Source organism: Solanum verrucosum, unplaced genomic scaffold (assembly GCF_900185275.1).
Source record: "Solanum verrucosum unplaced genomic scaffold, falcon-dt-bn FXZP01000235.1, whole genome shotgun sequence".
Lineage (NCBI taxonomy): Eukaryota > Viridiplantae > Streptophyta > Magnoliopsida > Solanales > Solanaceae > Solanum > Solanum verrucosum.
In genome coordinates this window covers 4,207,418-4,232,523 of record NW_026019948.1, presented here as the reverse complement: position 1 = coordinate 4,232,523, position 25,106 = coordinate 4,207,418, and the positions used below count along the sequence as shown (strand labels likewise).

Sequence of the window (25,106 nt, the reverse complement as noted above, 5' to 3'; positions counted from 1 at the left end):
TGACTGCTGGAAAAACAACCTTTACACCATTGGAATGCAATATGAAGTTGAATAGTGTGGAGTATGATGAAGGGACTGCTAATGATGATGCATTGCTGCCAGATGTTACAGTATCAGAGACTTGTTGGGAAGCTATTATATTTCACAAACACAATGCCAGATATAGCCTTTGCAATACAGTCTTTGAGTCAATTCATGCAAAGACCAAAGATGTCACACCGGAATGCAGCATTAAGGGTTATAAGGTACATTAAAATAGAACCTGGAAAGGGGTTGTTGATTAGTTCAGACAAGAAGCTTCAACTCACTGGTTTTTGTGATGCAGACTGGGCTGCCTGCCCAAATACTATGAGGTCTGTTACTGGCTTTCTATTGAAGTTTGGTGATTCATTAATCTCATGGAAGTCAAAGAAACAGAATACAGTATCCAGAAGTTCTGCAGAAGCAGAATACAGGAGCCTAGCATCTTTGACAACTGAAGTGGTTTGGGTTTCAAACTTGTTTAAGGAGTTAGGAGTGACACTAAATGGACCAATAAACATTTATTGTGATAGCAAGGCTGCAATACAGATTGCAGCTAATCCTGTATTTCATGAACGTACTAAACACATTGAGTTGGATTGCCATTTTATCCGGGAGAAAATTCAACAAGGCCTAATCAACACTGCCTACATTCATACTAAAGACCAACAAGCAGATTTATTGACTAAGGCTCTTGGAAGAGTGCAACATGACAGTTTAATGGACAAGCTTGGATTCTTGAATGTCTTCAGTACATCCAGCTGAAGGAGGAGTATTGGAATTGGTTAATAACTAACCTGATTAGATTGTTAATTAGATTGTAATAGCTGATTAGTTAGTTAACTAATTATTTTGTTAGAATGCGTCATAGTTAGTTATGCAGTCACATCATAGAGATTAGTTAGTTAGCTCATAGAAATGTGTATATAAATACAACATTGTAATAGCAGTAGCTTAGTTTTCTAGTTGTGATAATGAAGTCTTCAATTCTTCTTCTCTCTAAAGTTGAGCTTCTAAATTGAGTTTTCCAATATTAGCCTTCAGTTTTATTGTCAGATTAAGGAAAGGCCTGCCAGGCCGTTTGCCCATGGGGCAGGAATCTTCAAAAAATGTGTGCGTCGATTCAGAAACATAGGACCTTGGCTTACCAATGAATAAAGGCAAGCTTTAGTAACTGATCTTTTATTTTGGGTTTCATTTTCGCATTTTTTAAAAAATCATTATTTTATCTCTTGATGAGGGATGAATGCCATACTTTCCCCCGCTCAAGTTTTATTACACCTCACTCCAATGTACTTCGCCTTCAAACTTGATTTTGATATGCTTTAGAGACTTAACTACCAATTACAATTGACCATTTCTCATAGACTCCTCCTCTAATTGAGGAAGGGCTCAGAGGTCTGATGGACTTATGGGTTTAAGTGGTAATGACTTCTTTGAAGCACTGGCATTGATGTTGGTGCAGGTGATAAATGGATTAAAAATGCCAATGAAGTATCAATGTGGTGTATTTCGACTTTTCAAGGATAAGTTTTTGAAAGTATTAGTTACTATAATTTGCAAGGAAGAAAATTTTATTGCAATTATTTTGTACAGTCCAAATGATTATTTTGTATATATATGTTCTCTTCACTCATAAAGTGTTAGTTTTGTTGTTTCAACCTATGTTACTCATATTTTTTAAAAATGTTGATAGGTGTGTATTGAATTTTTCAAAAGTAGTATATTTTTAGAGTATCCAACATGGATTCGGCATCAAAAGTGAAGAGTCTGCACAAATTCTTAGTTTTGAAGTCTCTCTATGTACCACATGTGCTTACCTTGTTAATGACAAGGTATATTATAATCTCTTATAGTTCCTTCTATGTCCCTATCGAAAAAATTGAATATTCAATAAATTAAAGTAATTAACTAAACTAATAAGAAAGCAAGAAGGAAAGGACAAAATTGTATGTTCATAGATATAAGAAATTGAGAGAGGGAGAACCTTATTCATATTATCACTAAATGACCATTTTTTAGGCCTAGAAATAACTTGGGCAAGAGTAAGAGCAAGAGCAAGAGCTACAATACGTGGTACTACTTGGGCACCAAGTTTGGATATTTAACTTTGAAATAGAGGTGGCTCCCATTAAAGAGCCACATGGACATTTATCATATATTTTACAACAAATTCCTTCTTCAATAAGGAATGGAAGTATCGGATGAATTGATATTTCACATCAATGGAAATATATTGGGAACAAGACAATTACCGCATATTGGGGGTTAAAAATATTTTTGATTGAGATATTAAGTTAGTCTACATGTTCACTATCTTTATAAGGTTAGAAATATATTCCATTTATCAATTTAAATAATATTTTTTCGTCGTTGTTAGAATTATTGTTGACCCAATTTATTAGAATATATTTTAGCAAATAATTAAAATACTAACGTTTGAAACGTCAAAGAACAAATTTAACAGGTCTTTCAAATTAGAGATGGCAATGGAGTAGGTGGAGGTTGGCAAAGCTTAACTCGTAAAAATTTTAACGCGCTCCGCCCCACCTCGTGTAGTGAATTTTTTTTTATAATCTCAATCTCCCTAGATGAATTCACCCCGAGTAGTGCTATTTTATAATTCCTCCACTCCACCCCGCATAAATATGCCCCCACCCCATTCCTGTAAAATTCTTATTTAATCTCTTTTTTTTTTTTGTTTAATCACGTAAATAAATATACACATCACAATATATAACTTTGCACCCAAACCTCAAACCTCAAACCTCAAATAAAGAAATTATGTTTTAATTTATTCCTTGACTTTTTTTCTTTTACATAAATTTTGATATATTAATAGTATCCAATTTTCATAATTCAACTTCGTGAACAATGTCTCACTGGAATTAGTAACAATACTTCATTTTTCACTTGACCGTCTAAATCAAGAAAAAATAACAATCAATTAATTATCATAGTACTAATCAAAACAAATACTTCAAATTGTAGATTGAGTATATTTTCCTGTTGATCTATTAATACTAATATGATAATAAACTTCAATAATAGACGAGAAAATTTCTGTGTTATGTATGATTTTTATCAAACAAGAAGAGAACACAAGAAGGGAGGAGATTCACATTCACCTTGCACTTACGTAAGTTTAAAAAATAAAGCTGGTTTTGACCCGCTCTGCACCTGCTTAGAGACTATGCTGCTCCGAATAATCTTACACTCACCCCATACTCACTCCACACCGTTTTATTGTTATCCCTATTTCTAATCAATGATTGTCGAGAAAAAAATTGATTACACTATTAATGATGCATCTGCTATTGGTCATTTATAGTTATTTATTTATATAATAAATAACTATGTAGATATCGTACTTCAATATCTAATAGTATGATATTCTCATGAATATATAATGGACACATTTAACAACTATATAATATGCAACAATTAATAGATTTTGAATTTATATGATTGTATAATCATTATCTTTTTTATTTTTTAAATTTCATATATATATATTATATCATTTTCAACTTTTACAATATTAGATCTTTAATAAGACAAACTATAATTTGAGAATTTTTATTACATTGTTTTATCGACAAACTATAAACATCAATATAGAGAAGTCAAACTCTTTTAATTGTGGAAAGGATATGCAAGATGAGACTATAAGCAACAATAAAGTTGATACCCTCAAATGATTAAAGTACTCTTTGGAAGAGCACCTTGTCAATGTGGAGATTGATCATTGTTGGACTACAATAAGCAACATAGTAAAAACTCTTGGTTACATTAAGAAACGTTTGCTTGATGTTGGCATCCATATCTTCATCAGATTTGGATAGCACAAGTTCAACTAGTTGTTGCATGTCATGTTCAATACTTCGATCCTTCATATTCGGTACCTACAAATTAGTATCCGATATCAACATATTGTAATTACCAGCAAAAGTGGATTCAGGAGTTAAATTCTATGAGTTTAATTTTTAACCTTTGGGTGGTGGAAGAGATGAAGACGGTGACAAACTCTATTGGATATGTTGAGGAGCTTTTGATACATAGGATGCGACAACAATAGCTCATCTGACTTGCCGGTGCACAAATTTAGCGTCCGAATTAGTTGTTCTGCACCTCCTTTTCCTTCGCCTCCCTCTTCCAATATCATCCACTTTTCCCACTATACATGTTCCCACATTAATAAATTTTTAGATTTTTTATTTGTCTCAAAAAACAAATTTACCATATTAGCCTGCTAAAGGAAGTATAAGGCGACGACAACAATATTATGACATGTTTCAATTGAGTATCTGATAAAGATGTTTTTGTTAGATACTTACTGCACAAGTCTTTGAAAAGTTTTTATGTGTGTTCTCAAGTGTCTATTACATAGATGGGTTAATTATTTAAAATATGATATCCCCTTTAATTATATACATTAGCATCAATAAGTCGTTAAAATTATCTCATGTCTGGTCCAATCGAAGCTCATGCATATAATATAATAAAATGAGATGACATATTAATTTGAGAACATGTGCATACCTTTTTCAAAATTTGAACCGAAAATATCTACTTAATATATAGGAACACTTTATTAGGTGCTCAATGTGTAACTCAAATATTTAGATGAAATTTGCAGACAAATTTAAGGACTATCAATATATTCCGCCTAAATATAATAATTGCAAAAGTAAGTAAGTAGGACTAACAGCATGATGCAAGTGTTGATGGATGTCTATGCCATGAGTCATCAATGCTTCAAGTAGAGTTTCGACGAGCCTTTGTCCTGTCCTATATATTGGATGCGATCGAGTTCAAAATTAGTTCACATAAATTAATTTAAAATAAGGTTCACTGTGAATAGTCCATCTAGCTAATTAAAACAATATGCATGATAGGCTCACTTAGCATTAGAATTGAGGCATTGAATAGTCTCCATAATAGCAGCAACTTTGGCCCAAACCAGTCGCTCTCTGTACCTTTCTGGTTCAAATACACTTCCCATCGCCAAATAATACCTCACCAATAAGTTTCTTTCGCTCAATCCAAACTCTAATAATCTACATTCTTTGTACCACCTGCATCCAATCATGTAACAATTAATTAATAAATCTTGCATGTGTATGTTCTGTCAGTTCATCTAAACTTACTGGAGAATGCTTTTCCACTCAAGCTGATGCAGTGCTTGGCATTGGTTGTAATCCAATTTTGCCAGCTCCAAATATGTGTTATTATTGATTAAGGGCATCCTGAAAAGTGAAAAATTATAAATACCAAATGGCGCTATTTATTACTACTAAATTAAAATATATACCTGTATAAAGTTTTGCCAATCCACACATCGTCTTCACCACCATATTGTTCGAGAAAGAACCTTGTTTCTAAGCGAGGCAAATTGGCATACCACGGTACGTCTAATGCATACCCTACCTGTTAAGACACACACAAAAACTGAATCAAATTAAGTAATATTCTTATCCAAACTGATAGAGAGTGTAATTAATTATTTTTACCTCTCCAGGGAGATCTTTGGTGATGATCCATTTGTCTATAAGTTGATTTTGAACACGTTTTTCTTGCAAGAAATTGGAGGAGAATTTCTTTGCATCATCAAGTATCTTCTCTTTAGGAAACATTAACTGTGAAGCTCTAAATAAATTATACATTCCAGTCACAGCCTGACTTGTTTGTCCCGCCACGCAAAAGAATTCACCCTTGCTCTCAAAGATTTTGAATGCATCTATTGGGGAAAAAAAACATGTAATTTATCAGTATTGGTACTAAAGAGTTTAAGCTTATATCAATTGATAATGTACATATTTTTTATACAATCAATAAAATTGATCTAGAACAACATGTACTCTCTTATGATTTTTTGTTGATATAGTAAAATTACTCATCTCTACTATGGACTAGGTCACACCAATTAAACCACACTAAATTTGTGTCTTCTTTATTTGTTTTAGAGAAAACATATAAAATCCCTCCGAACTTGGCAGTACAACTTACTTTAGCACTTAAACTACACGAACGTTTAAATACCCCTTAATAATTTTTGAGTGAATTAAGTACCCCTTAATAACTTTAAATACATGGTTGTGATGTGGTGCTGGCAGGTGAGAGTGGTACCATACTCTCAGAGTGGTACTTAATTCACTCGAAAGTTATTAAGGGGGTGTTTAAATGTTCGTGTAGTTTAAGTGTTGAAGTAAGTTGTGCTGCCAAGTTCGGAGGTTATGTATTTTCTCTTTGTTTTACTGTTATTATTATAACTTACCATTGTCTTTGTTATTATCACTATAACATTATTTGGCTAAATTCTGCTCTACGTAAATTCATTACCAAAGACAATGGACTGATAATTCAATTCAAGTGAATGATTTACCAGTAGAAACGACGTAGCCATGCAACCTTAAAAGTCTAAAACCCATGGCCGTGACATCAATGTCTTGAAATCTGTAATTTCTAGCCCAGCAGATACCTTCATTTGTCCAATATCTAAAATAAACATATCATTTTATTTATTAATATTTTTCAAGAGATGTGTTCAATTAAATAAAAACAAGTAAAAATGAACTAAGAGAGTAGTACTATTACTTCTATCATTAATAATATTCTCTCTAATTTATTGGAACAAAGGTAAAGGTGAAAAAATAATTAATTATATTTTAATTTTTTAAAATAATAAATATTTTTGATCAATTATTTTTAATAATCATAATAAATAAAATAGATCGGTGGATGGAGTATTCACATATAGTCCTTAAATTTCTCAAAACTTGCTCAAAATACTTGTAGTAGTACGTACTATGTCGTACCTATTGACATAATCGACACATTCTTTAATTTCTGCCTCAAAATACCGAGAAATTCCAAGTCTTTGCAATCGATCAACAATCCAAATGTGCTCAAATAAGTCCACCGGATATACATTTGGAACTTAATAATTATCATGCATTCAAATGTCAAAATTAGCTCTAGAGAAATAAAAAACAATAGTAGAAAAAATAAAAAGTTATCGGTGCATGTGGATCCGCCTCTGCTAAAAGGTAAAAGGTAGTATATGTGACGTACCTCCGCCATTGAATTTGTGAACAATGTTGGTGAGATAATTGAGAGAATTATGATCTCTAGTCTGCATAAATGCAAAGGCAGTGGAGGATGGAGAAAAGAGGAAAGAACCATCAGCACACTGCAAGAGAAGTAGCTTTTGCCACTCCAAATCTGGCATCCCTTCCAAACTGAAGAGTAACGGTGTCGGCACTTTGTGCATTTTGTCTCTCGGCACTCTATATATTATATAGGGAAAATTGCACGAAAAACAAACATATACTAGTTAATTAGCTAATATAGCTATAGTTTGATTTAATTACGGCTCGCAACTTAATTTTAGCTTTAATTACGTCACTTGTCCTCTTTTATACATATACACATACAAATTATACACATATATATACAATTATTTGATAGATATACATATACAGTTCGTCTCTCTCCACTCTCTGCCCAACCTCTCTCGCCTCTCTCCCAATATCGCTCGCCTCTCTCCTCACTCTCTCAATCTCGCTCACCAGGTATACAAATACAAATGTATATCAGTTATATATATATACACACACAATTATCCGACATATATAAATACACAGTTCACCTCTCTCTCCACTCTCTGCCCAATCTCGCTCACCTCTCTCCTCCCTCTCCTAATCTCGCTCACCTCTCTCCTCCTCTTCCAATCTCGCTCGCCAGATATACAAATACATATGTATATTAGTTACATATATACAATTATTTGACAAATATACCTAAACAATTCGACAAATATACATATACAATTAGCCTCTCTCCACTCTCTGCCCTCTCTCGCTCGCTTCTCTCCTCCCTCTCCCAATCTCGCTTGCCATTCTCCTCCCTATAACATATAGCTACGAATCGTAATTAACAAACTATAGTTATGAAACGTAATTAAGTTATTTTTGAGTGGCTATATGTGAAAGTTCCCCTATTATATATAGAAATTACTATCAACATTATTCCATTTCATTTAAATTTATCGAAATATCCTCAAAGTGCCCAAGCAGGCATGTTGACTTGTTGTCTGCTTGGGCACTTGAAATTCTCTCTTAGTATATATTTAAGTTCAACTAAGAAAACATACTAACAAAGATTGTGGTGAAATGGTAAGAGCGTAATGAATATCAAATATGCTTCATTTATATAAACGTTATCACTAATTAATGATTGTACTTAAGTGGTATGAGTTCTTAATATTTAAACGGAAAAGGGTCAAAATTGTCTCTGAACTATGCGAAATAGACTACTTATACCCTTCATTACATTTTGGGATAAAAATGGGAAAAAATGACAAATATACTCTCGGACTATCGTAAATGGTATGCAGATACCATCCGTCATACTTTTGGAACATTGGTGCCCTTGCCGTCCAAAAACTAGAGCATATATGCTCTTCACTCTAACGGAAGACTAAATAGGGACACGTGGTGCAATCTTATCCATCGATTCAATATTTAATAAATATCGGGTCAGTGGATAAGATTAAGACATGTGTATGTCCGTTAGTATAAAGGGTATATATGCTCTAGTTTTTTTACTGCAAGAGCACTAATTTCCCAAAGTATGACGAAGGATATCTGCATATTATTTACGATAGTTCGGAGGTATATTTATCCTTTTTCCCTAAAAGATGCCCCGCTTTTATCCTAAAAGACCACAAATACCCCCTCAAGAGGGTATTTAACTCTTGAGGATATTTTTATGGTCTCTTGAAATAACGACGGGGGGATTTTTGATCCCAAGGTAAATTATTTGATTTTGTAAAGTTAAGTAGTAAGTACAAAATTTGCTTGCTTACCTTGTGAGTTTTAGATTTCTTTTGTCATATATGTCTCTCAAAACACGAGAATCATCCGGAATATGAATGCCGATATTTCTTCCAATCTCAATAAGTGAAGGAAATGCCACTTCAAATCCGATTGGCATATGCTCAACATTTTCATCTGCAATCTTGCTTAAATTCTCTTTGATAAATGACATTCCTATACCACCCTCCCCACCCAAAATAAAAAATAAAAATAAGAATCCAAAAGAGAATGCATTATTACCTCCACATATACAGATTAAATGAGAAAAATGACATATTTGTTTTTGTACTCTTAAAAAACATATATTTATCCTTTCTCATACTTTTTGAATATATTTGACTCGGAGCACATCTCTATGTTGATAGGGTTGCACCAGGAATATAATCAACCCTTAGCCCGTTTTCATTTGCTTTGATGATGGATGTATTGATGCAACAAATTCAAAGTGAAGTCATGATATGGTGTATGTTATTTGCGAATGATGAAGTTTTGATTGACGAGACTTGCACATGAGTTAATATTAATTAGGAGGTTTGGAGAAAGACTTGCAAAGGAGTTAATATTAATCAACTATGTTGTTTTGTTACTACTTATTGTTTCTTATACTTTCGTTACATCATCTTATAGTCTATATTTGTCTTGAGCCAATGGTCCATAAAAAACAAGAGGTAGAGGTAAGGTACATGTACACTCAATCCTCCTTAGACCTCACTATGTGGGACTACACTAGCTAGTATGTTGTTGTATAACTTTTTGATATATTTGTCATTTTCATCCAACTTTAAACATATATTTTGAACTGTTAAGTCTCATGTCTCCATTCTTATTATCCAATGGTCCATAAAAAAACAAGAGGTAGAGGTAAGGTATGTGTACACTCAGTCCTCCCTAGACCTCACTATGTGGGACTACACTAGCTAGTATGTTGTTGTATACTTTTTTGATATATTTGTCATTGTCATCCAACTTTAAACATATATTTTGAACTGTTAAGTCTCATGCCTCCATTCTTATATATTATTCTATGTGGCGCCTATGTAGATATATTTTTTGTTATTTAATTTGTACTAACAAATACTTAACACAATAATTTTGCAGAAACATAAACAACAAAGTTTAGCTTTGATTTAATATTTCTTTCAACTTTAGGAGATTTAAGTACTGCGTGAGAACCATTTTACCTAAATTCATATTTACCCATATTTTATATGATAGATTATAATTCAGTTCATTTTGGCTCAACCAATCCAAATTCGATCCAATCCAACCATCTTTCACCCATAGTTGTAGGGAATAGTTAGAGGAGATAACAACTAGAGATGATATCTTGGAAGTTTGAGCTTGGGAAGACACAACGATGACTACAAAAAATAATTAAAGTAGTTAATTATTACCTAGTTCACTTTTGTGGTGATGCACATTCCAAGATTTCAAGGCAATAATACATGCCAATGTGTTGATGATACGATCATGAGCCAAAAATATGAATTTGTCACCCCAAGAGCCATCAACAAGTTGATTGTTGGCAATCCATTCAATACATGAAGGGAATTGAGGATTATTATTGATGTTTTTCACAAGAGCAACCCAAGCTGTATCATAAGCTGATACACTTATTTCCCCATCATCCATCGATTGCACCATTAATCGGACCACGTCAATCATGTGTTCCTTTATCATACTTGATGTGTACACCTTTTACATGTAGTTATGTTTTAGATAATCTAATGACTGGTTTAGATGTATATATCGTCAACATATACAAGGTCGGTTCTAGGTGAAGTGAGGTTCAAATTTTCTTTGTCGAAAGATTAAAGAGTTAATTTTTCAAAAGATCACTCAACTTTGAAATTTTATTTAGCAAAATCATTGAACTTTATTTTGTATCAATAAAATCACTCAACTAAATTTTACATTAAAATGTCTAATATGACAAAATAAAATATTTATTTTATGCCATATAAATATAAACACCACCGATAAATAAAATATTTGTTTATTATTTCATGAATTTCTTTGTATAAATTTTTAGCTCTGCATATTTTTTGAAAATATTTGCGAGTCTATTAACGGTAATGAGAATAAAAAGAAAAAGAGGAGAGAAAATTATTGTCAACCATAGTTAATGTTACTTAGTTAATAAAATAAATTTGATCCATTAGATAAATAATAGAACATGTGTAATTCATATTGGTGAGGAGCTATGCAGTGCCCGGCTCTATGGCTAGAGCCTAGACAAAGTAAGACATGCCAATTTTGTGGGGTTTTTTCAAAAATAAGTTATGTATTATACCTTACTATTAATTTTTTTATAGATTTTAGACCTCCAATTAAAATTTCGTTTTAAAAATTCAATTATATTGAGTTGTTCCTAAAACAATAAGCTCAAGTAAGAAAAATAAAAGCAAGAATATTTTCTAATTTGGTCAAACCACGCTGTGTGTTGTTTCTTTTTCTTCCTCCATGTTGTCGTTCGACTTGATAACTGGCAAATCATTTTTGTAACAAATCGATATTGTCACTATTTTTGTCAATAAAATTACAGTAAAAAAGAAAGGACAAAAAAATTAAAAAATGCTACCTAATCAATACCTTGTGTGTGTCGACGTCTTGAAACCCCAATATTGAATTGTAGACTATAACCGAAACTTACTTTTTCTGTAAAATAGTGAGTATTTCATTAGTACTTAAAAATTACAATACACATTTTATTTGTATATATCATGTCACCCCATTCGTTTCAATTTATATAGGTGATATAGTTTAACTGGACACATAATTTAAAGACCTCCCTTGTTGTCTTGCTTGCTTTCGGATAAGAAAGACCAGTCACTTTAACCTACCTTCCCTTTAGTTGCCTGAAGGCCTGTCTTTCTTTCAGAACCTTGTTACTTTTAAGCTGTCTTTTCGCCTGAGGCTTTCGGACAAGACTACTTACTCCAGTAGGTTAGTAAGCTACCTCTTCTGCTTTCAGGCTTCTTCCATCTGATATTTTCATTACAGTTATAGCCTCAAAATAGGCAATGAATTGCGGACAACTTACTGCTTCGTCGGTAGTTTCGAGAGCTAAGCCAATTCGTTTCTAGTTTTGTAGGAGGCCATAACATCAAAAATCAGGAGAATCTTCTTAATCTTTGACTTTGAAGTGGGAATGGTCACAAATATATTGCAATATTTTAAAATTATTCTTAAAATAAATTTTTAAATAAAAGACTATTCTTATGTGAACTTTTTGCCAAGTGAAATCTAACACTGATAAATTATTGATAGATAGTATTAAATAGTTGTCAAATATGAGAAAAAGAAAATAGTACTTAATAATATATTGAGAGCAGTGGCGGAACCAGGATTTTTAATAAGGCGGTTCGAAATTTGAAGAAATAAACACACGAAGTAGCCAAAGGGGGTTCGACGTCTACAATATACACCTAAAAATTATTTTAACCATATATAAATGATATAATTTTCCGGCGAAGGGGATTCGAATAAACCCCCTAGCAAGAAGGTGGCTCCACCACTGATTGAAAGTAGAGCTACATTAAAAGAGGAAGAATATTGAGAAGGGTAAAGTAGAGCTCACGTTTAATCGTAGATGCGTAGCGGCGGGCGGTGAGAGATAATTCGAGAGAAGACGCCATGGTTAAATAAGATTGACAAAACATCAAAATATTTATTTTCTGTTTTGCTCTTAATTCTTTGAAAAATGAAACTAAATTAAAAGTAGTGGTTAAATAATGAGAGCTGTGAGAGGAATGATTTCCCAATATATTCTTTGGAAAACTTTTGCTATCTGTATTATATATATAGTTGTTTGAAACATTTCTTATTGAAAATAATATATAATTATTCCCTCAACTTGTATCTTATTTTTAAGTAAACACTTAAATTTTGCAGGTACGTATTCTATCACCTCCCTTAACAATTTTGAATTGGTATTAATGTCTTTTTTCAATCCATCAAAATTTTGAGATTTTTACTTCATTCTTTTCTCTGAAATACCCTTACATTAGGCGTGAATTATTAGTTTTATCCTTAAACTATTGATAGCCTTAAAAAGACACCATTTTATTTGACTAACTGAATTTAAATACACCTCAAACTTGCAACATGCGTGAATTACACCCCTAAATTCCTGTCAAGCTCACTTACTATATCATGTGGCAGATTGGGAGTGACCGGGGTGTACCTAAGTTTAGTTAATCAAGTAGAAGAGATTTTAAGACTGTCAATAGTTCATAAATGAAATTAATAATTTGCGCCAAATTAAGGGGTGTTTTCAATACTTCTCTTTACGATCTCTTACCACCTCTTCATCGTCTTAAAATGCCTCTTCACTGAAAACGATAGGCTGTCAGCGGGCATCTCCCTCTTCACTCATTTTTCTTATGTTTTGATACTCTTTATCGTTCACACCAAAAAAGCAAACGGCGATAATCAAACCATAGCCCTATAATTAACAAGGGTGAAATAAAAGAAAGAAAAGGCAAATAAAAAAAAAAAGCAGGAAAATAACTTTTCTTTTTTAAAAAATATGCTAAAACTAATTTTTTCATCTTTTTCTTTTTGGCCAAAAACAAATACATATTAATATCAGCTTAAAATTACTTAGAGGATAATAGGACCCTCACAAAGTTTAAATATCTTCTTAAAAATGAGATTCAAATTTAGAGGAATAATTATACATTATCTCTCTTAATTCAACATATTAATAGGCCTTCCCAACTAGTAACATAGCTTTAAAACAAATTAAACGTTCTTAATTAGGTTAGACTAGGGATCAAAACTTTGGATAGGTTAGTAGTGTGTAAAAATATTTAATCCTATAACAACTTTTTTCCTGATTTGGTTTATTACTCTGACGTCATATTGAGTAGGGAACATATTAATTGGTATGTTGTGAAATAACTAATCTTTGCATAAATAATACATAACTAATACTTACATTATTAATATTTGCATAACTCTAGTTACCATCTACCAAACAACCCCGGGATGCAATCTATATTTGGGCTGCTTGAGTGCTGGACTTTAAAACAGTATGGCCCAGGAACCAGTACTGATTTACTTCTCCATCTACTAAGTCATCTTTCCAGCCCAATATACAATCATATCTGTATGACAAGATGGTTGCCTATACAAGTTTAAATAAATACAACAATACAATTAACAAGGGATATATACACCAAATACAATCAAAATGAATGAAGGCATACAATCAACAATATACATATATGGTACGTTCAAAATATAACTCCATTTCTTAGTAGGTAGAGGGAAAAATACATAGTGTATAGTGTATACACATTTTATCATTCTTGTATTCATGAGTTTAAACATACATTGTATCAAAAAAGTTTCTAAATAATACAAGAGGTCTTGTCGTCGTAGCTCCGAGGGTGTTCCCGTAATTAACTAAATATTGTATACGAATTTGAAGTGGAATATTTTTGTTGTATTGCTTGAAATCAGAATCTCTCTACAAATATAAGAGGTTACCTATTTATAGATTACAATGGTGAGACAGTACTAGCGAATAGAAAAGCTACAGAATATGAACCCTAAGTTACTATAACCAATTATATAAGGTCACGTAGTAATATCGTTAGTGATGTTAGCTAATATTCCTACACATACAGGCTCGTCCACACACCTAATCTTTCTAACAGTTTGTCTCTCTTATTTTTTATCCATATCATCGGGGTACAATTCCTCTCATATCCTTGACACGTCATTTACCTCTTTCTCAAGGGTTAATTCCCGAGGAGCCAATTCTCCGAGTCCTCATCCTATGAATCTGCACTTATTCTTCTTCACTCCATACACTTTTATTTGAAAAATTCTAAAGAGGAAATTAAAATATACACGTAAATTGAAATATATGGAAGAAAAGTAGTAAAATATTTAGTTCCGTCACGATATCATTGCACGTGGCATAATGTGGAGACTGTGGAAACATAACGAGATTGGAGTATGTGTTTTCGAATTTAATAAATGTGTGTCACGTTGCGCCATGGGCGGTGTCCAATGAATTATATTACACTTTTTGGCTATGCATTGCGATATGTGTATTAATTAGCGGTGTGCGTGCCCTATGTCTAGTATTTTTGTATTCATAAAATCCCCATTGCTAAAATCCTAAGTTTTACGTACAATAATGTGAAAATTGTTGACCCACACAAGGTCAAACAAGGATTGCCAATGAAGGAAACTACATACTATTTGTAGGCGTTTGGCCATGTATACCATATCACGATAAGAAATCGTGAGATGGAATCAGCGTTTGGACATGCGATTTCACGCTGATTCCATAACATGAGATGGAATACCATATTCTCCAAAAATCATGATATGGGAATTTCATAGCATGATTTGGAATTTTTAAATACAAAAATTGATCCATAAGTTTGTATTTTGTTAAAATAACCTCACATTTATATTTACTAACCATTTATTTCATATGTAAATAAAATTTATAATCACATCATTACTTTTTAAAATTTATTATTCTCACCAACATAAAATTTATTATTATCTTAAATTTGATGAATATAAATGATAAAGTAGGAATTGATTTGGTGAATATAAATAAGAACGGAGGGAGTAATACTTTTTTTGTTTTTTCATAATAAAAAAAAATTCCCTTTCTGCTACATATGAAAATGTTTAAAGCAATTTAATACGAAAAAGGACAAAATTAGTGATGTATGTTTGATAATCACTACTTCCAATATGTTTGATTTTTGTACGAAATTAATGCACTAAAAATGTGTAATTGCACACAAGTGAAACAAGACATGAATATGATATTGACACACTAGTGAAAATTGTCGTAGCTTGTGCAGTGTTACATAATTATTTGCGAGAATACCAAAGGAGTGATGAAATATTTATGGTCTATGAGCATGAAAATATAGTTGCGAATGATATTGACCAACAAATGACTCAAAGTAACAATGTTGGTTCGTCTTCTCGGTCATATGATCGAGAAATGCAAGTTCAACGTGAGGATATTGTCCGTACTATGTAGGGGAATATATTAAAAACTGAATATTTGACCAAAATAAGCCATTATTAAAATCAATTCACCAAAATAGTACATTTTCTAAAAAAATTTACGAAACTAGTATAAACGTGGTTCACAGTAACGTTTTAGGTTTTATTTTATTCAAGGACAAAACGGTACAAAACGAAAAAAGCTGACGGCAATAAAACGTGACTGTCAATAACGTTTTAGACTTCGTTACTGACAAACACATTTTACAGCTATACATGAGTGACATTTCATATTTCGTTACTCTGAGTCACGTTTTATGGTTAAAACGTCACAGACATTAACATTTATTTAGAATCTAATCACAGGCTCTGCAAATTAGGAATCGAATCCTGAATCTTGCAGAGTATAAAACGTAATTGGAAGTAACGTTTCACACTTTAAATGTTACTCAAAAGTACATTTTATGTTTCGTTACTCTCAATCACGTTTTAATTGTAAAACGGTACTCTACGTAACATTTCTTTAGAATCCTCCAATCACGGGCCTGCAAATTAAGAATCAATTCTGGCAATGCAGAATCTTGCAGATTATAAAACGTTACTGCTAGTCACGTTTTAACTTTAAAACGTGACTAGCAAGTACGACACTCAGCTAAAGTTATACTTTTTCATTTTTCAAACTGACCACGTGATTTTTTATATAAACCTTGTTGAAACAAATAAATGTTCAACACATTCCAACATTATTCAGCCAAGTTTTTTCTTGTGTAGCCCATTGAAACAATTTTCACAAAAGTTCATAGGTATGAATAAAATAAGTCAAGTTAATATATCATATTATGTTATTATTTTATCATAGTTTTATAAATATTTTTCTGATTTATTGATTATAAAATGTCTTATTTTATGTGTAGGAATCAAAATGGCAAATTTTGAGCATAATGTGATGGTTGCTTTGTATTGGGGTGGCGAAATAATTACTGAAATGAATGGATTTAGGTATACTGAATGTGCTAGAATGATTATCAGTATGTCTACTTCAACAAATTATGTTGAATTGGTTGGATTATTGCATGAGAAGATGGAAACAAATAGTGAAAATATTGAAATGAATATTTCTGGAAAATATCCATGTTCAATTCAAGGTAGCAATGCAAGGTTTATTGAGTTTAAAATTGAGAATGATCAATCCTTGCAACAATTTTTTCTCATACCTCAAAAATTTGCGGATAAAATTGATATAAATGTTTTGGAGATGTATGTAATGACCAAATCAAGAAATCAAAATGATGTATTTCAAATTAGTGGTCAACATGGTTTTCACATGAATCTATTGGCTCAAAATTATGGATTTGCCATGATCAGTCAACCTCATTTTGCAGAACGGATTATTCCACCATCATTCCAACAATTGTCTATGCGTGACCATCGACCATTTGGTGAAGGCTCAAGTAGCCAAAGACATTTTGATAGTAGTCACATGGAATATGAGGCCAGGTAAAGTAACAAGTTTATATTTTACTTAATTTTAGTGTAACAATTTGTTAACATAACTTGTTGAGTAGTTTATTATTTAATTAATTTCACAACTTTGTTAGAATTTAACTAATCTTTTTTTTCACAGAGAAAATGAGACCGACATTGATTTACATAATGATGTAAATGCTGAAATTAGTGATGAAAGTTCGGAGGAAGATGAACCTTCAAAACATGATGATGAAAGTGAACCTGATAAAGATATAGTTGATATTAGAGATTTTTCTCAAAGTGATATTGGTATAAATCATTCTAAACAATGTGAACAGGATGTGCCTGAAATGCAAAATCATGATGTACCCTATTTCAGGACCTTGGAGAATGAGGAAGACATTTTCATGTCTACATGTGAATCTGAGATGGAACATTGTTCAGTTTGGTTGAGGATACTCAAAAAGACTTGAAAAAAGGTATGTGTTTTAGTAGTAAAGAAAAACTAAAACGGGCTGTGGCGATTTGGAGTTTGAAAAAAAATAAAGAGTTCAAGGTGGTAACATCAAACAAGAGTCTATGGGTTGTGAGATGCAAGTTTTATACTTTATTGGGTTGCTTGTGGTTTCTTCGAGGACGAAAGGTTGGAGATAATCTTTGGAAAATTGGAAAATATATTGAAAATCATAGATGTGAAACTGAAGGGCTTTCTAGAGGTCACGCCAACCTAAATACCATTTTGATTGCATCCTTGATTCTAAATCAAATTAAACATAATCCAAAAGTTTTGGTGGTAGATGTCATTTCGAAGGTTCACGAAAAATTTGGCCATCAAGTTACATACAGAAAGGCGTGGCTTGGACGTCAACGTGCATTTGAATTGGTGTATGGTGACTTTGAGAAATCATTTAGTGACTTACCCAAATTTTTTGTAGTTTTTCAACACTTTAATCATGGAACAATTGTGGAATGGAAACATGAAGAGTCTATGAGTTCATTGGAGGTAAAAACTTTTAAATTTGTATTTTGGGCTTTCAAGCCATGCATTGATGGATTCCAAACATGTCGCCCTGTTATTTCAGTAGATGGAACTCATATGTATGGAAAATATGACATAAAGTTATTGATTGCTGTTGGAATTGATGGAAATGATAACATTCTTCCTCTAGCGTTTGCTATTGTAGACAAAGAATCGAAAGAGGCATGGAAGTGGTTTTTTAGAAATTTGAGTGCACATGTGATAAAGAATAGAGAGGGTATTTGTGTTATCTTTGATAGAGCAAAAGGGATCTTGACTAGTTTGCAGGAGTTGCGGCGATTTCAGAAGCCTCGAGTCTTCCATCGATTTTGCATAAGGCATCTTAAAAGCAACTTTCAATCTCGATTTCCAAACAGGGACCTTAGTAGGTTGATGTGGAGGGCTGCTTCAGCCCATCAAGTAAGGAAGTTTGAATCCTTGATGTGGCAAATTAAAGAAGAAAATGTAGAGGCATACGAATACCTCATGGAGATTCCCTTGGAAAAGTGGACTGTTAGCTATGATGATGGAAAAAGATGGGGAGTGTTGACAACAAATCTTTCAGAGTCGTTTAATGGAGTGTTGAAAAAGGCACGAGACTTGTCTGTCACTGCTATGGTTAAACTTTCATTGGAGCAAACTATTAAACGATATACTCGTAGGTCTCAAATAGCGCAACAACTTCAAGAACAAAATGAGCTATGGACCGGGAGGTTTAAGATAAAGTGGGAGAAGAACTATGAAAGTTCAAAGAGGCACTTTGTTTTTGATTGGAATATACCCACAGGGGTATACGAGGTTAGATCTATAGAGGTTGATGGTACCGGTGGTAATCCTCATTATGTTTCACTAAATGAAAGAAAATGTGATTGCGGAAAATGGGCTAATTTGCATTTCCCGTGTTCACATGTCATGAAGGTCACTGATAGAATGGGAGAACTAGCTAGAAATTTTGTTGCGAGCATTTCACAATAGATAATTATGTTGCAACATATTCTGGGTCATTCTCACCAGTTGGCCACGAGGCGTATTGGCCATTCCTAGTTTTAGAATGAGAAATAATGAATTCTATCGTCGTTCCAATCGATCAAGGACAACTAGAATTCCTAATGAGATGGATTGTGGTCCTGCCGTATATGAGCGAGCTTGTGGATTATGTAGGCAGACCGGACATGATAGGCGTCGATGTCCAGATCGTAATTAATTTAAGTGAGTAGTCTTTTATTAGTGCAATTGTATTAATTTTCAGTTGTGGATGGATGTCTAGTTGTGTTAATTCCCTAGCTACTGTGATGTAATTCCCTAAATAATATTCAATCTTGTATATCAATTAAGCGGGTAGTCATTTTTGTTATATTGCTGCCAAAGAGGTTAATTTTATACATCAGTGAACATCAATTTTACAAGGTGTATTAACTACTAGTGTAATAAATTTTACAAAGTGTATTAACAGCACACAGTGCTTGAAAAGAAAGTATATTGGCACCTAAATTGAACAACAGTCAGTGGTCATGTTGAATTGAACAACACCAAAAATATGTATATTGGCACGATCAAAATCTTACAGTCCAACCGAATTCAAACAATACCAATGAGTCTTCTATTAAACTTATAAACAAAATTCCATACAGAAGGAAAGTTATAAACAAACTTATAAACAAAATTTAAGAAAGAAGACAAATAGTTTATGAATTGAAGCTAATTTATCATTTTATAGCTAATGAACTGAAGCTATACAGAAGAGATGTTAACTCTCTATGGTCGTGCTCCAAGCTGTCTTCTTTTCTTCCTCACAAAAACTCTACAATAGAAATTTTGAATTGTTAACAATTGAAGCTAATGATAGGAAAACAAATTTGCGAGATGATGGTAAAACCTTACTTGAAAGTCTTCGCCTCATGATTTATCCTTTGTTTTTCTTCTTTGTTACTACAAAGACTTTATTACCTTTTGTTTTTTTCTTTTGGCCGTGCTCGTTAAGATAGTGACTCCCTGGCAATTAAAAGAAATTTTCAATTATTCAATTAAAAAATGAGCATTTATGTCAAAGATATAATGTAAAGATTTAAAAGTACCTGTCCCACAAAGCTTAGGAAAAATTATACGCTTCTTCTTCACCGAAGGTTCACCACCTTGGCTTGCATCCTCCATCTCATCACCATTCACTTCATCGTTGGAATCATTCAACTCATTACCTTCTACAGGTGATGAGGTAAAGTTTAGAGCATTCTCAAAATGTTGAGGTTGATAACTACCAAAGGCATTCTCATGTGATGAAATACTTGGAGCTCTTGATATTTGTGGAGTCTGTGGTGTCATGTATGGAACAATTTTAGTATTTGTTGGTTCATGTTCCGGTGCTGCTTGGACATCTTGTGTGGCTTGATCCTCGTCACCCATTTCAATAGGCGCTCGACCTCTCTCAACAGCACGCATCCTTCTACCCGCAACACCACCTTTTCCTCGCCTACGAATAGGGGGATGCAAATGATCAGACTGTACCTCGTCTCTTCTATAATTGGCTTGTACGTTAATCCTATCAGCCTCTTGAACATACGTTAATCAGTTAGATCCTTCATCCCACACCATTGCACGAAATATGTAAAATTCCTCCATTGATGGGTTATCACCGAGTGATATAGTTTTATTCACCATCAAATGAATATGACGCGCCTGTGCAAAATAAATTAATTATATGAGAAGAATAATTCTTATTAATCCATTATGAACAGAATGACATTCCATGTCCAATGAATAAAAAAGATCTAACTTTGATTAAGCACATTGTTTAAAGAATGACATGCCAGCACTTAAATGCAACCAAACTGTATCATTTTCAACTTACATAGGTTCAACATAGCAGGGGAATGAAAATGAAATAAAATTGTTGCAGTCAAAATCTTTCACTATAAAATTATTGCAGTCAGACATCCTAATTTTCTACAGTCACTTAGACTCACTAGATAATTAAGAAAAAAAGCATCATTTGTGACGTAGAATGGAAGTAAAAGTAAATTCTTATCATCTTCATCTTCTCCTCAATATTTTCAGTCACTTAGAATTTTGCCTTAATCCTAAACTTCCCTCTCATGGAAATCAGGGGCTAGAGCTAAGAAGTCCCAGAATTTTGCCTTAACCAATCACATTACATAATTTGAACTAAAATAATAGAGTTCAATTAAACCAAACAAACTCACATTAATCTATCAGCTTCCATGAACCAATCACATTACATAGCAATGATCAGAGAAGGGCGATGACGCATCTGGGCTTTCCAGAACTCATCAATAAGCTTTAAAAGAAAAATCAAGTATTGAACTTACCATTGTTTCATAAGCAGTCGCATTAGGCACATAACCTTGTAGTTGTTGAGGACGCGAAGTAGGATTACCAATGACAAAACGAGTAATACGTCTGAACCAAATAAGGTAGGGATCATCATACCTAAGTGATCCATGAATGATTGGTGCATTACAGACATATTGGTCAATATGGTTCCAAAAAGGTAACCATTGTGCATGCTCCAACTCCCAATTAGTGTTTGGCCTTCCTCGACGATCGTGGTGAAAATGAGTAGCATCAAATGGAAATGGAGATGGTATCTCCTGAACCAATCCAAATTGCCTCATAACTCGATCAGGCAAATGAACCTCCACGACATCCCAACAAAAAATTGGAACTCTAGCACGCCATATATCTCTTCCAACGCGGCAATAGTCGGGACGACTCTTAATCAAGTCAGCAGAATATGGTTCCCAAATAAACTACATGAGACAAAAAGAGTTCACAATTATAATATACATGAAAGTTAAGAGAAAACTAAAATAACATCCTACCTGATCTTTAGTCATTGAATCAAGCGCATCCCTAAAAACTCTTAGCACATGCTTGGTAGTGTTGGTCCAACTAAAATGTGCAAACCATCTAGCAGCATGTGGACCCCTAGGTAAACCAACATGAAAAATATTTCTCGTGTCCTTTTGTGCTACTATTTGAGGCCTGAGAACAGTAACTCTCTCCCATGCCCAAATCTAACATAATATATACAGAGGGATACTTATAAACTACAAGAAATTTCAATAAATAATTAGTAGCATTATTAGGTATACCTGAAGTAGTGGTAGGAATCTAGCAATCTCATTCTGGGTACTTTGGGAGGCTTTACAAATAAAGCGATATAAGCATGCTAAGGTTGCACTATCCCAATTGTAAGACCCTATTGCAGTGATGTCTTCGAGCATAGGCAAGTACATAAGCTTTAAAAGACCACCAGATGTGTCTGCCAACATTAAACCAGCAATCATCCAAAACATATAACACCTAGCCTTCTCATTAACCATATCTTGTGTTACCAAATCAGACAGTTGTGGTTGAAGTCGCAAGTGTGCATTAAGCGCGGAGACCTTAAGACTACTATGTTTAAAGTCTTGAGTATGTGGAGTAAAACCTAGTAGTCTTTGACAAATATTTTGACAATCCGCTATGGTCTTCTGTGGTTCATATCCAAGTACTGGATTACCTTTCACGGGTAAGCCATACAATATCTCCACGTCCTGTAAGGTGATTGTGGCCTTACCTGTCTTAAAATGGAAGGTATGAGTCTCAGGACGCCATCTCTCAACTAGTGAAGTGATTAAACTACGATCTACAACAGGCCGGTGAGATCTATAAACACCGTACAATCCGGATAATCTAATTACATCTAAGACTCGTGGATGGATGGGATGTTCATTTACGAGGTCCCAAAACTTTCCATCACACTTCCTTGTGTTCAAAATCATATCATCATTTCCTATCCATATATCTTGTGACCTATGAGTGAGCTGTTCGGTTAATACAGACGGATCAAGTGGACCGGGATCCAGTTGGTATGTATTATTACTAGCCATAAAAGAAATACCTACACACAAATGAATGTTTTTAAAATAAAGAGCAAAACCTTGCACAAATGATTCACCAGCAACATATACATAAAACGTTAACTTCATTCACAAAAAAGAAAAAAAAATGTACATCAAATGTATTTGTGTGCGACAAAATTACCTCAATCACAAAAAGATACTTCTCTTTCAAAGCTTTTTGACCCATTTTTGCCAGTAAAATTGCCAACCTCTTTCAAAATTTTGAAAGTTTCACCCCTATATAAATCTCTTGTAGTAGTGTGTCAAATCATCAACAGTAGAACAAAAGGATTTCAAATTCAGAGTAGTTAGTGCGTCAATTTTGTAAGCGGTCGGATTTTTTGCAGGTGGGTTAGGAATATAGTGGTGAGAGGTGAGGGTTTTTTCGCAATAGTCGCTGGAGTCAATTAGGTTTTGTTCAGTTGATGGGTTTTGTTCAATTGATAAGAATGAATGGGTTGTAGTACACACGGGCTATAATCGTTATTTAGGGTAACGTTTTATGTTTAAAACGTTATCTCCAATGACGTGTTATTATTAAACGGCGTTATCCGTCCGTCCTTTTTCCCATTAATTTTATTTAATAAAATAAAGCCTAAAACGTTACTGTGAACCACGTTTATACTAGTTTCGTAAATTTTAAAAAAATATACTATTTTGGTGAATTGATTTTAATAATGGCTTATTTTGGTCAAAAATTCTTAAAAACTAGTACAGTACTACAATTCATGTTCAATTTTTTTATTGAATTAAAGTTTGATCAATTAAAGTTAGATGAAACAATTACTTAAGTGGAGAACAAATAGCTTTGTAATACTTTATGCAATTTTATAATTTTTTGTTATTCGGTAAGAGTGAATAAACAATTGGGGCTATTTTAATAGTTTTACAACTTATGAGATTCTTATGTTTATGAGAAAATATACAACACAAAAATTTCATATCAAATGTCCAAACAAAACTTCAATTTCATCTCATGATTTTATATTATGATATCATATCATGATTCCATATCGCATGGTCGAACGGACCCTTAGTGTTTCCAGGTAGATCTCCGCAACGGCCAAACAAATTGTTGATAGCAAGTTACATATTTGATCAGTCAGTTATAATCACATACGCTAGTATATATATATATATATATATATATATATATATATATATATATATATATATATATGTTATTTTGTATCAAAAATGTATATCTAATGTATATCATACATTTATATGCAAGAAAAAATTGTTAAGCAGCTATTTATATCAATTTTCTATACAAGGTCAAACAAGCTTTATGTATTGGTACTTGTTAGTGTTTTTTTTTAATATAATCAAAATAATTATTAGATAAGTATAAGTATTATTTTGAAAAAACATCGATCTGTAATCTAAGTAAAGTGCCCGGCATCAAAACGGACACTTTTTCAACCCTAAACACCAAAAGAGACAATTTCTAAAAACACACACCAAACCGGACAGTTTGCCTATATATTGACGAACTATAACTATCATCTTTTAACATTGTCTTCCCTATTAACTCCAAATCCATCCAAAATAATATTACACAAACTTTAAAGGTAGTTTGTCTTTTTATTAACTTCTCATGTAAATCTATATCTCTTTCTCAATTTTAAATGTATTGTGAAGTCTTTTTTATACATAAAATCATGACTTTTTTTAATAATAAAAATATAAAAAAATTGAGAATTTTTTTTATAAAATAAATTTTACTATTGTTATAAGCAAATAAATAGTAAAATTTATTTTATAAGAAATAATTTCAAGTTTTTTTATACTTTAATTTATGGAAAAAAAAATGTCCGTTTTGAT

General features: G+C 32.8%; 4 protein-coding genes across 4 annotated transcripts in view; 1 reads left to right on the top strand and 3 right to left on the bottom strand.

The window, feature by feature from the left end:
• The window catches only part of LOC125812109 (RAN GTPase-activating protein 1), a 376,170-nt gene that overhangs the window by 79,888 nt on the left and 271,176 nt on the right, over positions 1-25,106 (bottom strand). The window lies entirely within an intron of this gene.
• On the bottom strand, positions 4,922-10,580 carry LOC125813643 ((-)-kolavenyl diphosphate synthase TPS28, chloroplastic-like). The gene is made up of 9 exons (XM_049493112.1): positions 10,295-10,580; positions 8,891-9,074; positions 7,096-7,310; positions 6,840-6,960; positions 6,407-6,519; positions 5,535-5,761; positions 5,336-5,451; positions 5,172-5,270; positions 4,922-5,099 (listed from the first exon to the last, which is right to left on the bottom strand). The coding sequence occupies exons 1-9, from the start codon at positions 10,578-10,580 to the stop codon at positions 4,922-4,924; spliced, it is 1,539 nt and encodes a 512-aa protein (XP_049349069.1).
• LOC125813642 (uncharacterized) lies at positions 18,349-19,353 on the top strand. Its single transcript, XM_049493111.1, has one exon. The coding sequence runs from the start codon at positions 18,349-18,351 to the stop codon at positions 19,351-19,353; it is 1,005 nt and encodes a 334-aa protein (XP_049349068.1).
• Positions 20,282-23,466, bottom strand: LOC125813641 (serine/threonine-protein phosphatase 7 long form homolog). The gene is made up of 6 exons (XM_049493110.1): positions 23,422-23,466; positions 22,488-23,360; positions 22,215-22,409; positions 21,702-22,142; positions 20,454-20,922; positions 20,282-20,370 (listed from the first exon to the last, which is right to left on the bottom strand). Exons 1-6 carry the CDS (start codon positions 23,464-23,466, stop codon positions 20,282-20,284), a joined length of 2,112 nt encoding a protein of 703 aa, XP_049349067.1.